At 43.7% G+C, this 14,489-nt stretch overlaps 1 protein-coding gene across 1 annotated transcript in view; it reads left to right on the top strand.

The window, feature by feature from the left end:
• Positions 1-14,489, top strand: part of LOC147706018 (1,25-dihydroxyvitamin D(3) 24-hydroxylase, mitochondrial-like) — a 46,682-nt gene that overhangs the window by 22,863 nt on the left and 9,330 nt on the right. Inside the window, exons 8-11 of the mRNA XM_086932481.1 lie at positions 67-233; positions 737-815; positions 8,305-8,502; positions 11,715-11,832. Of these exons, the coding sequence (XP_086788607.1) occupies positions 67-233; positions 737-815; positions 8,305-8,502; positions 11,715-11,832 (562 nt within the window). The remainder of the gene's footprint in view (positions 1-66; positions 234-736; positions 816-8,304; positions 8,503-11,714; positions 11,833-14,489) is intronic.

Below are 14,489 nucleotides of genomic sequence, written 5' to 3'. Positions count from 1 at the left end.
TCCACTCATGCAGTCTTGATGATTTTGAGCACAGAGTTATGCAGTCAATATTGATTCTTGTTTCAGACTGCCAACAGCTTGCTCTGGGCTATATTCAACATTTCACGCAATCCACTTGTGCAAGATAAGCTACTGGAAGAAATCCACAGGGTCTTGTGCCCTGACCAGATTCCAAGTGCAGATGACCTAAAAAGTATGCCCTACCTGAAAGCCTGCCTAAAAGAATCGATGAGGTAATTGAAATCAATGTTTAACCACTTATATTTGAATATTTCAGCACACTACAACCTCAGTAGTTAGCAAAAATGTAACATAATAAAAATAACAACAAACATACCCAAAGCAAGAGATAACATGGGTGATGCAGCACTAGTTACAGAAAGGGGAGACACCATAAGATTGTGCATCTAGGAAATGGGGAACTAATAAATGTTCACCCTTGTAGACATTAAGGTACATATCACTTTAAATGTGTCATACCACCTCATTCATATCATGGCAATTTAGGTGAGACCTGGAAAAATGTATGTTAATTGGGGTGCCATGCATTTCATCTACATCGTCCCATTAATAACACATCTCTGGTGTAACCTGGAGTTAAAACACCAACTCAGCATGGTGGGGGCATTTACAGGTTAACGCCACGGGTAGAGCTGTAGTCTCCAGGGAGTACTTTCTAAGCACTGGAGCGAGATGTGAGCATCTGAACAGGAACACCTTTCTTTTTTCCATTCAGGGTAAGTCCTTCCGTGCCGTTTACAACCCGCACTCTTGATAAAGAGACCAGACTGGGAGAATACCTGCTGCCCAAAGGAGTAAGTATATTCTTCATGGTGAATTCATTATCGATATTGGCTTTATCAGAAGCACGGGGCAGAGGCTGGCTGGCTATGATTTGAACCAAGTATTGTGTTTTTTGTGGCTTCTGGCTGGTGGCTGGCTTCTGGCTGGTGATAACTTGCCCTTGTGGTTTATCGCACACATTGAACAACTCTGTGATTGGTTGACAAAGGGTGATACATGAAGGCAGAGAAGAAGCGGAATGGTGTCCTCTTCCTCACTTCCGGTGCGACACTAATTGACATTCCCTTAAAAAAATCAGTAACATCAAATACAGCTCTACATATCAATGTTACACAAAGTAAGGGTTGTTTTACTTAGGAAGCTGTGATGGTCACCCATTATACACTGTTGAGAGCAATGAGGGATTGGCTTTTAGGGCCCTGAATGATGCAGTCTACTTTGTGGGGTAACCCCTGAAGTGGAGGGGGTATAGAGGTGTCTGTGATAGTAAAGGTCCGAGGCAGCTTGAAACAGATCTGAGAACAAGGGTGGAGGGTGGGGGCAACGAGGAGGCTTGAGATGGAGAAGGAGGGACAGAGAGAGGAAGACAAGGAAAGTGAGAGAATAAAAAGATAAGTAATGTAAGCAGCGGAATGTGAACAAATGAAATACTGGCTGTCAGATTTTCTTTTCATGTATTTGTTTTCGAATACACTACACAGTGGAATCGAGAACATTTTGGAGTGACTTTTTTTTTTTTGCATTTAGGGGCGCAAATACGTTACTTTTTTTTAAAAACAGAAAGGAGCCCCATGCAGGGCCTTCTCAAGGCTGAGGAAAGGTGGTAATATACTTCGGCCCCTCGCTTTCCATGGTCCTACGCTCCCTCAGCAACATTCATTTATAGATTTTTGATTGCAAGCAATTCTGCGTCTTTGTTAAGTAATGAGTCAATGTATGCGACCATACCACTAGGTAACAGGACCCAGCAGGTTTTCTCATTCCCTTAAGTATTTTGGGCCTCATGTATGAGGCCTTGCATCAGTTTTGAGCTTTCAATGCATCACTTTTTGTGTCGCTTCGGCGGAGTAAAAACATGCCTCCTGTTGCGCACTATTTGCAAAGTGACGTATCTAAGCAGATGCGTCACTTTGTGAACCCCTGCTTTACATTATACCTGCGTCAGCTGTAATGTATGCAGGGGAGGCATTCCCCCGCAAAAAGCCTCGTAGAAGTGACGCTGCTGCAGCAAAATCTTGCGCCTGTCTCACAGCAGGCGTAAGACTGATGCAGGCCCTTTCACATGGGGCTTGCCCCTTGTGAAAGGACGCATTACTGGAGTTGCATCACTTTTGTTACATACTCCAGCAATGCGTCACTTTTGCGCTTACAGATACGTCAGAAATACTGACGTATCTGTAACTCCTTGCGACATGATGCGTCATACATTAAATATGACGCATCAGGTATGTCGCAATGAGTGCACACTGAGAAGTAACGCATCGCTGCTTTCACACAGCGATGCCTCATTTCTCATAAATGAGGCCCTTTTTATTTAACTATTTAGAAACGGGTGCTGCTTATTGCACGTGGCCAAAGCAGAAGCAGCTTCCAGGGCGCCCTGCGTTACATTTTGGGCCCAGAACACACTGACTCCTGAGTCCTGACAAGCCGAGCCCCATGACAATAGTTTGATAGTGTTCTTAAATATATCAAAGAGTACTCGTGGGGGTAAGTCGTGTCCATTTTGGTAGTGGCTTGGAAAAAAATATAGGGAAAAATTAAAGATTATTAGAGTATCACACTAGAAGCATGGAGGTGCTGTCTTGAGGAATGTTGTGGTCTACGAAGAGGTGTGTTAGTCAGTTGTATGGAAAGTTTCACAGCCATTGACCCACTGCGGAAAGCAAGTAATGGGCCGTGAGATGAATCTGCAAATCATTAGTCTACGTGAATCTATGGCACCATCATGTGATTGCCTATGGTACTGGTTGAAAAATGGGAAGATGGGCTTATTAGGGTGGGCGCCAGCCAGGTACTTGCTCCACGATTCCTGCAAAATCATCTTTACAGCATCTGAGCATTTCCTTGCATATCATCCAATAATGTGCCCTGCATGATGGCTAGATGAATGTTAAGTTTACATCCCAAATCATCACCTGTTCTCACAGAGCTGGGACCTGATATTGTTCATCTTTATTTACGATTTTGGATCAATTTGTGTAAACCAGTGATGTCCAACGTAAGCCCAGGATTTCCATGTATAAGACATTTAGATGTGATGACCTAAATGAGATTAATTACATAGCCAGGGGTTTTCGGGTGAATGTGGCTTGGTTTTGCCCCTTGTGGATCTACTTTGGGGTCCCTGGTGGTAAATCATAGGATAAGCTGATTTCAAACCTGGGGAGAGGAGTTGGCCTAACGGCTCGGGCGGTCGACCTGGGAACTGGGTTCGAGTTTCAGCAATGACGCTGAGCATCCTGTGATTCTGGGCAACTCACTTAATTTCCCAGTGCCTAACAAAAACAAGCATTGGCATAGCCAATAGGTCTCGCCTTTCAGTCTTTAGAAGTGTTTAGTTATCCAGCACAATATCCTTGGTGCAACAACATCAACTGTTGCATGGATAAACACTTATAAGGTCCCAAAGGTGAGACCTATTGGCTATGCCAATGCTTGTTTAACAGTGTGTGGAAGTGTTTTATGGTTTGCTGGGTCGATTTTTACAGTTGGTATCTCTAATATTATCACAAACACTGCCTGCAGCAACGGCAAATGAATGGAATCCCCCATCCGTGCAAAAGACCCATCAGTACAAATTCCAAACAGGCCTCATTTGCAAATGTGGGTCACTTTTTAGCTATCTGATTAGCAAATGTTGGCCAGTTTTATTTTGTGGTCCGGGCCTATTTTTGTGATTTTGTCCCAGTCCGACGTTGCTGCTGAAGCAATTACTCCAATTCCATTCGCTGGACTACACACGCGCTACTGACAAGTTTGTGTAATTCTGTCCACCACAGCCGACTTCCAAACTATGCCTGTTTTGATCTGTATGTCTGGCGCCAGTGACACATTTTAAAATCCGGATTAGGGGAGCTTTCTCTGGGGAACATTTTCACAGACAAGAAAAACACTATGGTGACGATAAGTTGTCCCCATGGCTTTAAGTAGGATGAAAAAACTTGGGGGGTCTCTCGTAGAGGTATGGCTGATGTAATTACGGGGGTAGCCTAAAAGACATGCTAAAAATATGGGCTTAGCATAGTGTGCCACCCGACTGGTATTGTGCTTCTTCTATCATTGCATCCAGATATATAATACAAGTGACATTACACCTGCAACAAGCCAGTACTATTATCCTTGTTGTAAGGCGCATAAGATAAATATGAACCAACTATCTTTTCGTTGTATATAATACTGAAAATGCTGCAGTTTTTTTGAATGAGCAAATGGCGTAAGGCTAGAGCTCTCAAGCTGAGACAGCAGGTTTGAGCCTAACGTCGGCTATGCATCTGGTAATTCAAGAAATAAATATGTGCTTGTGTAATCTAACTGGTGCTAATGTAAAGCCCTCCAAGTTTACGCTTTATAAAACAAAAAAAAGAGTCTCTTAGAAGGTACATCAAAAGCAGTGACCAGTGCTACTATTGCAGAGTTACGTCCCCCCTGCCCCGAGGGTAAAAATAGAGAGCGCGTTAGTGACCCGTTTCGGCACCTGCTTTTAAGAAGTGCCGATGCTGAGCACCAGCAACAGACACAGCCCACTTAAAGCCCTGGTTGTCCCACAATTTCATCTTAGCACCGATGTACTGCAGTGCAAAGTTATGTTGTCACATTTTCGTTTCAGCAGGCATCCTGGTTTCAAAACATTATGAACAGCGGGACTGGGATACTGCTCATAAACCACGCAAGCTGAATAAGTGCGCATGAAACCGTTCTCGAGTGCCATCTATTAATGCTTGCTCACACAGAAATAATGATGTACCAGAGATAACATACAGTGTGGAAGGAAAGGAGCACATAAAATGCAAGGCTCGTGATCGGGCACTCAAAGAAGCGTCAGGGGCAGCAACCCGCGGTGCCTTCATTGGCCGCGTAATTTGCACGTAACTGAAATATTTGGCCAGTATGCCACAGCAGATTCGCGTGGGACTTCTGAGCCTATTTCGGAGACCATGGCAGAAATACAATTTGATTTGAAGTGTCAGGATTTCGAGATATCAAAGTGGGGAACTTCCTGGCAGAAAGAATGAACATTGCAATTGTTCCTTCCTTGGGCTAGAAGGGTGTGTTTCAAACATGAGAAAAAGTTCTGAAATGCTAATTAATCAGTCATTTTAGCCCCTGGACCTTCCTAGCCCCCCTCCCACCTCTGCCACACAAGCTCCACACATCACCTGATGCATTCCACCCCCCCTCTGGATTGCTGCATTAACATGTACCCCGTCTGCCAAGCAGATCTCGTGCCCGTCGGGCATTAGGACAGCGACTGAGCGCTGCGCCTGCTCTAGCATCCTGCCCCGCCGCCCGACATGCGGGCACCTTGCATGAATCTGGCTGCAGCTGTTCTGTCCTTGGAAGTTGGGGGCATGCTCCGGATGCTATGTCCAGCAGCCTGTCTTCATCCACCTCCTCCCTGTAGTTTCTTCTTCTGGGCGCAGGCACCAACACAGGGTATACATGTTAGCTGTGGGTGGGAGGGCTCGGCCAACGTCGATGCACTTTCAGAGCCTCATTCCACAGTGAGAGCTATACATGTTCTCGACATACCGATCATGGCTGCCGTAGGTCAATGCCTTCTGAGTCACGGCTATTTCACCTGCAGACATAGTGTCACTCCAAAAACTTATTTTTAAGCACAGGGAAGCGGAATTACCTTTTGTTGATACAGAGAAAAAACAACGATTTGTAAACCACTGAATGTTTTGATTGCAGTGATCCTACTCAAGCTAAATCAGAGCAACATATTAACAAGCGGGCGCCTCATGCTCAAAGTTAAAAAAACAAGTTTGCGAGGAGAGGAGGAGGCAGCAGGGGGAGGGGAGAGAGGAGGGGGCCTGCGCCTGTTTCCCTTGCGGGAGTGAGCAGGAACCATCTGTTACTTACATATATTTTGAAAAAAGGGGACCCCTATAACTTACGAACAGATGGTTTTGAAAGCTCACTCCCGCAAGGGAATCGCCAAACGTGCATGCGTTGCCATTGAAAGCAATGCAACACGTGCAAGTTTTTGGGCAAAAAAGTGAACCGATTACTACAGAAGGTCTCTCCTAAGCAGCGCATGCGCGCTGCGTCGGCGAGACCTAATGAATGTGTCCTCATGTAATGCACCTGGTGCTATGTGAAGTGCTCTGATATGCGATTCGGGTCAAGTTCGCGCTGTATAAAACTCTGTTAAAAAAAAGCGCTTAAATGTGCTTCCAGAATCTCTATTAGAAAAGCACAATATTTTTAAGGTAAAATGTATTACTTCACAAAACTTCGTTTGTAAACAAAAGGAAACAAAAAAGAAGCAATAGAATATTAATTTTGGAAAGGCTATAGTCGCATCCTTCTGCCGTACACATGGGGTCAATTGGGCAAATAATTGTGTGACAGAAGTGCATTCACAATCATTCTTATGGTACAAGAATTGACGTATAGTACAATAAAGTTTTTAAAAAACGCTACAGACTAGTGCATTCCAAAGATGTACACTATGACCAGTTACTAAAATGTTTATTGAGATTCTGTTGCATGCAAACACCAAGAGGGGTAGAGAGGAAAGTGATGAAGCCAAAATGATAGACAGACATAGGCATAAATTATGTATTTAGAAAACTGTTGTCACTCACTCACAAATGTATGTGACATGCTTCATCATCTGGTCTGCTTACAATATACCCTGGTGTAGCCACACACAGGATGGAGCATAGGGAGGGGGAAGACAAAGCAACATAAAACACAAACAAACAGTGTGTCAGGTTATCACTCCCCTGGTGACTTGGTGCTGTGATAGAAAAGGTGCAGTATAGGAAGTGCTTAGAACTGACTCTTGGGTGCCCTAATCCACACTTTTATTCAAGAGCCCCAAGGCCAGGATTAAAAATTATATAGGATGTGTGTTCATGTAGAGAATATTAGGTTCTCCCAAACACCCCTCCTGAAACTGCTCGTGTTTGGGGCTCATGAATAAAAGGGTTGATTAGGGCACCCAAGAGTCAGTTTTAAGCATTTCCTATACTGCACCTTTTCTATCACAGCACCCAGTCACCAGGGGATTGATACCCTGACACACTTTTTGTTTGTGTTTTATGTTGTTTTGTCTTCCCCTCCCTATGCTCCCTCCTGTGTGTGGCTACAGCAGGGTGTATTGTAAGCAGACCCGATGATGAAGCATGTCACACATTTGTGTGTGAGTGAGTGCAGTTTTCTAAATACATCATTTATGCCTATGTCTGTCTATCATTTTGGCTTTATCACTTTCCTCTCTACCCCTGTTGGTGTTTGCATGTTGTACTAGGGGGTTTGGGGTAGTGGAGTAGGATTGACCCTCTTCCCCTTTTTCTTGTGAGGATTTGGGTTTCTGTTACGACATATTTCAAATTGTTAAAGTACTTTTCGCCATATCTAAGCATGTTTGGAGATTTTCAATATACCTGTCCTTTTGAGCGTCTGTTTGTCAAATAACAATCAGGTGAAATAGCATTTACTTTTAATGTGCCCCAGGCAAAAATACCTCCGCACACTATGTTTGAAATATATATCTATATTAGGGCTTAATATATACAAATAATAAGTACAGGAGCCCAATGTTTTTCCTAGGAGTCCACCACTGGAGCTGCCAAATGCCGGGTTTGCCGAATTTCAACACTGGCTAGTCATTCTTACACCTCACGAGGCCTCTTCCTACCGCTACCCTACACTTCCGGCTCTTTTTCAGTCATACAGATTATATTTATCCTTGCTTTTCTCTTTTTCCCGTTTCTCTCCCTTTCCTTTTCTCTCTTTTCGACCTTGTTGTCATACTCTAGTTCAACTTCTGATGACAAAGAATAGGTCACGGTCCCCAAGAAGGACTTCTGTTGCCATCCACCCACAACAGCAGGCACACATTAAGCACTGGCCTTGAGAAGAATTAATAAGGTTTTTATTATGTGCATGAAGCAAGATTATAACAAACATGCAACCGATTAGTTCCATTTGCAAATTCCTTGATTAGTAAAGGAAGTATGGATATACATGCGCATTTCAAAATAATGAAGGCATCTCTTGCTGCGGACTTACAAATGTTGACATTTGTGATATTGAACTGTATGGATCTTGCAGTGTATCACCATTACTGTATTATATATATATATATATATATATATATATATATATATATATATATATATATATATATATATATATATATATATATATATATATATATATATATATATTAACATATATCCTAAAACGACAGTACAATATCTTAATGCTATAATAATGCTTTAAAGCCCCTTCCCTAATTACATGAACTATTCCCTTTTGCAGACAGTGATGACGATAAACAGCCATGCACTGGGGTCGGATGAAGACAGCTTCGATGACTGGAGCCATTTTAAGCCGGAGCGTTGGCTTCAGGAGAAGAGCAACATTAACCCTTTTGCTTATGTGCCCTTTGGTATTGGAAAGAGGATGTGCATTGGGCGGCGCCTAGCAGAGCTACAGTTGCAGTTAACCCTTTGCTGGGTAAATATGAACTTGCCACTTTTACTGTATATATGCATTTTGCGCTATCAGTTGAGTATTGTTAGTTAATATTGGGACTATTAATATCCTGAAAATCTATTGTGAAACTATAGAATACTTCTACATCCTTCAAATTATGTGGAACAGCAAAAATCCTAAGATATGTACAGGACATGAAGCAATGTAAATATGTGCATATTGTGGTAGGGGTTATACTCGGATAAGTTTGTTTACGGAAGACTGCCTTGTCGATATTGGATATAGGTGGTGCTGTTTATGTACATCTGCCAGCTTTCTAAACTAACCATGCAAACATACATGCACCCATTAGTGGAAATCTTATAAACAGTCTGTATCTTGCATTTGATTCTTTATGGCTCAGATTTACACATGAACAATAAAGTGATAGAAACATCATCACTAAGGGCCTGTGCAGCCACACTCACCTGGTGGTCTATAAGCCGTAAAGTGTTGTAATGAAGTGACACACGAATTGGCGTAAGATCAATCACTCCTGCCTTCCTCAATTATTCACCTAGGTAATAGTCTATGCCCAAAGTTTCTTCCTTCCACCGTCACTAAGACATTCTCAAGAACCAACGCTATGGAAACTTCCAGACCTGACATAGACTCTGTCACCAGTTGCCAACATGCAGACACACCCCTGTTATAACACACAAAGCAATGCAACTCATTCTGCATAATTGATCACCTCCCTCTCCCATCCGTCCTTCCTTCCTCACCAAAGACCGATTGTTGTGCTTCCTCCTTGACCGCTGAACTCCACCTCCTCAGGGGCTCTCCAGGATAAAGTACAAGCAGCAATCACTCTCTGTATACAACACACACCCACCCATACACACACAACATATTTGGTGTAGACACACTCCTCCTGACAGTCTATTCAGCACAGATCACATCCAGGTGGCCTTTTCTAAAGCGATTTGAACCCAGAACCAAGGGACATGAAGAAGATGTGGGTATCCTTTGCAAATGCACAACTGTTTACATCAACGTTAGATTTATTATGGTGCAGAGGGTGCGGCAGGACATCTGAAACTTTGGAGCACGTGGTCTGTCTTTGCCTAGCACTTATGTCACAGCGTAGACGCATATTGAAAGCGGAGTGGAACAGGCTGGGAATCCGATCCTGCAGACAGGCAATCATCGCGGCCCTAAGCCCAGAAAATACAGCTTTAAATATAGGCCTCACAACCTACATACGCCTTGCATACCGCAATTTTTCGCATGCACCCCCCCTGTCGGCAACAACCTAAATTAAATTGCACCATTTTTAAGCTGATAAAAAGTTCTCTTTTAATTTCTGTATTTTCCTATAATTTGCTGCTATTGAACTGTTGCTGCTATTTTTATCTGAACCCACTTTTAAAACTTGTAATTATTCGTCAACGGTTGGTTAGTTTACAAGTCCAATACTGCTAATCATCGGTATAACGACCTCCTTACCTTTTAAAGTTAGTTTAATGCCATGTGGACTGTTTATAATAGGGAGTTGCAGAATGGGATGTGGAAAACTTGTACCTACCCACCGTTGGTTATTTGATGTCAGTTTTTAGATTTCACAATGTGTATTGTTGCTGGTGCTCCTTTTAAGGATGTTATTTTATATCCAAATAAAGACATGTGTTACATCAGCAGTCCTGAGCAAAAGCCACAATGCTGTCAACCTCTGTTGGCAGTGTCAGAATAAATATGAATTGGTCAACTAAAGAGAGAGCTGGCACTAAAGGATGTTCATCAAAAACACATATGAAGTCCTCAAGTATTACGTACACTAAGCACCACTGACGGTGATAACAGCCCTACAATTTTGCAATAAAGATAGAATAGTGTCTAAGGTCTTTATGGCATGTCATAGGGAACCAGGAAAATGTTCTACCCGGTTACTGATTCGCAAAACATTTTGGATAGCTGGTATCACTGATTATGGCAAAAAGATGCATTCATGATTGGAATTTCCGAATCCTAATTGACAGAGGATTCGAATAATTTTAAAGCCATCATTTCAGCTTCAAAACCCACTTCACACTTCAAACAGTGGAACGTCCTCGAATTGGGTAGATTTCTTCTAGCCATAAATTGAATGACGACAAAATGGATGATCGCAGTAGAAAGTCAGATAATTTCACACCCTAAATGTCGATGTAAATTTCACCTAAAATATGGTCTGACTAACTGTGCATTAGAGACATGAAAGCCTGGCGCAAAATACCACCATATTTTTGGGAAGTGTAATAAAGCGACTTGATAATGAAATGGAGGTTATGCGCAATGCTAAATCCACTCTCCCCAACAGGTGTATTATCTGCTCACCATGTTGACCAGATAAAATTTATGGTGAATAGCAATTCCTTGCATGCTATTATCACTCTGCTTTTAATCATACCACCTTGATGGACAAACCTAATAAAGTTTCTTCATGACATCAAGATAGGTATTTTTAATCACCTGGATTATTTTCCTTTCCTTTTCATTTTTTCACAATTTCTGAGCACTGCAACTTTGCCCCTTCAGCCTATATACTGTCATCTTCTCTGGTTGAGGGTTCAACCATTGGGTCCAAGAACAGCTAGCCTCAGGTTTTTCTTGAGGAGGAGCTTATTGGATACCATTTTCCAACGTGAAAACCCAGATGACGAAGTTCCACTATTGAGTGGGCTGATGGGTACATCTTCCAGTTCTGTATTTTGAACTTTATCTCTCAATTTCCTTTCTCCTGTGTCCTTTTCTTCAATAACCTCTTGGTATTATCATCTACGTGGGATACTATACAGGTTCCAATCAGTAATTCAAGTTAACTAAGACCTTTGGTATCTTCCGTGTGTTTAACTGTCTAGTTGGGGGACAAGGTACCAGCAGGTCTATAAAAATACTCTCCCCTAAGGCCCTCCACCATCCTTTGTTTCTTTGTATTATCTGCCTGCCTCAATCTTTAAAAATAATTGTGAGAAAAGGGGAAATGGCATAAAGCCCACTACTTTCGAACCATACTCTTTCACAACTCCAGGAAAAAAAAAACTGTTTAATCCATGAATATCCTAGTCGCAAGAACTTTACAGTGTTTTTTTCTCGCAAAAACAAGTGCCATGATGTGTGCTTTAAAATGCTGATAATGTAGAGTAACATATGGCTGACACATAATTACATATGCTTTTACGTGCACTTATTTGATACTCATCTCTGATTTTTAGATTGTGAGGAAATACAGAATTGTGGCAACTGATGATGACCCAGTAGAAACCATACATTCAGGAACTTTGGTGCCCAGCAGAGAAATTCCTGTTGCATTTCATAAGCGTGAGAGTGGAGGTAAGGAACATTTTAACCTTGTTCAGACCCACCAGAACAGTACCTGACAAGAAATCATTAGGTAGACCAGGCGGACACAATTTGTCCTTGCGATCTCTCTTCATACTATTTATGTGGACTTCTGGATTTCAAAGGAATTGCCTATAGCAAATTCTTTATTTTAGAAACAATTTGCTAAAATCCCTGTCCAGCGCATAGGCAACATAAGGACCTACAAATTAACTGCATATATCTTTATGGTACTGATGCAATGCAGACAAGGCACACCAGCACCAACAATAAAGTGTTTCACTAAAAGGCCTTTTCTGTGTAAGCTTTCACTTGAAGGTGCATCAAAATTTATTCTGTCAATTTTCAAGGCTGCAAATATTATGCAGATTTGTAGAGCACACTAATTACTAGTGAAGATATCCAGGAGCTTGAGCAGGTGAGTGGGTGTGTGGTCCCTGCAGAGTTATTGGAAGAACCAGGTCTTCTGCCTCTTGCGGAAATCAAGAACTGAGGACGAGGCCCTGATGTGTCGTTCCATGTTTTGGGTGCAACGCAGGAGAATCAGCAACTTCCTGCCTTGGTTTTGTGAATGTGTGAGGGGGGCTGCGAGCGAGAGTGAGGCAGAGCATACGTGTTTGGCTGGTGAAAGTGTATGAGGCTGGTAAGGTATACTGGTCCAATGTTGTGTAAGTCAAGTCAAGTCAAGTCATAACATTTATATAGCGCACTACATACCCAGAGGGTTTCAAGGCGCTTAGGAAGGGGAGTAGGATTATTTGTCAAATATCCACGTTTTAAGCTGCTTTCTGAACGCTAGGTGATTTTGGGTGAGGCGAAGGTAAGCGGGGAGTGAGTTCCATGTTTTGGCAGCCAGGTAAGAGAAGGATCTGCCTCCCATGGTGGTCTTGTTGATGCGAGGTACAGTGGCGAAGGCTTGGCTGGAAGAGCGAAGTTGGCGGGAGGGGGTGTAAAAGGACAGTCGAGAGTTGAGGCACTCTGGTCCGATGTCGTAGAGTGATTTGTGTGCGTGGGTAAGCAGTCGGAAAGTAATCCTCTTATTGACGGGTAGCCAATGGAGGTCTTTAAGGTGACCAGAGATGTGTTCGTTGCGTGGGATGTCTAATATGAGCCTGGCTGAGGCGTTTTGGATTCGTTGTAGTTTCTTCTGGAGTTTTGCGGTAGTACCTGCGTAGAGGGTGTTTCCGTAGTCCAGTCGGCTCGTGACCAGAGCGTGGGTGACTGTTTTCCTTGTTTCGGAGGGGATCCAGCGAAATGTTTTTCTGAGCATGCGGAGAATGTTAAAGCAGGAAGAGGATACGGCGCTGACTTGTCTGTTCATTGAGAGTGAAGAATCCAGGATGACGCCTAGGTTCCGTGCGTGGTCTGTCGGGATGGGTCCTTTCCCGAGGGCTTCCGGCCACCAAGAGTCGTCCCATGCAGAGGGGGATTTACCTAGGATGAGGACTTCTGTTTTGTCTGAGTTCAGTTTCAGACGGCTTTGTTTCATCCATTCGGCGACTTCTTTCATTCCCTCGTGTAGGTTAGTTTTGGCGGTGCTGGGGTCCTTGGTGAGAGATAGGATCAGTTGAGTGTCATCCGCGTAAGAGATGATGTTGAGGTTGTGTTGGCGGGCGATGGCTGCGAGGGGGCTCATGTATACGTTGAAGAGGGTGGGACTGAGTGAGGATCCTTGTGGTACGCCGCAGATGATTTCTGAGGCCTCGGACTTGAATGGTGGGAGGCGGACTCTCTGGGTTCTTCCGGTGAGGAACGAGGTGATCCATTCCAGTGCCTTTCCTTGGATTCCGATGTTTCTGAGGCGTTGTAAAAGGGTGCTGTGGCAGACTGTGTCGAAGGCTGCAGAGAGGTCGAGGAGGATGAGGGCGACTGTGTCTCCATTGTCCAGTAGAGTTCGAATGTCGTCTGTTGCTGCGATGAGGGCGGTCTCAGTGCTGTGTTTGGCTCGGAAGCCAGATTGTGAGGGGTCGAGTGATTTGTTGGCTTCGAGGAAGGCGGCGAGCTGGTTGTTGACAGCTTTCTCGATGACTTTGGCCGGGAATGGAAGAAACGAGATGGGGCGGTAGTTTTTGAGTTCGGTGGGGTCTGCTGTTGGTTTTTTCAGAAGGGCGGTGAGTTCAGCGTGTTTCCAGTCTTCTGGGAAGGTAGCGGAGTTGAGGGAGCAGTTGATGACGTCTCGGAGGTGCGGAGCTATGACGGAGTCTGCTTTGTTGAAGATGTGGTGAGGGCATGGGTCAGTGGGGGATCCAGAGTGGATGGAATTCATCAGGCGGATGGTGTCCTCAATGGAGATTGGGTTCCAGGCGTTAAGGGTGTTAACGGGGGGAAGAAGGTCAGCTGATGGTAGGGTGGGTTGGCTTCCGGGTTGGTTGTCAAAGCTGTTGTGGATGTCAGCAATCTTGTTGTGGAAAAAAGAGGCTAGGGAATCGCAGAGGGTTTGAGAGGGGGTGATGTCGTTGGAGTTGGCCGAGGGGTTGGAGAATTCCTTGACGATGTTGAAAAGTTCCTTGCTGTTGTGGGCGTTGTTGTCAAGTCGATCTTTGAATGCTGTTTTCTTGGCTTTTCGGATCAGTTGGTGGTGAGTACGGATGGCGCTTTTCAAGGCGTCCTTGTTGCTGGTGGATGGCTCTTTTTTCCAGGCCTTTTCA

The sequence above is a fragment of the Lissotriton vulgaris genome, chromosome 7 (genome assembly GCF_964263255.1).
Source record: "Lissotriton vulgaris chromosome 7, aLisVul1.2, whole genome shotgun sequence".
NCBI classification, from domain to species: domain Eukaryota; kingdom Metazoa; phylum Chordata; class Amphibia; order Caudata; family Salamandridae; genus Lissotriton; species Lissotriton vulgaris.
This window is presented reverse-complemented; position numbering and strand designations above follow the sequence as displayed.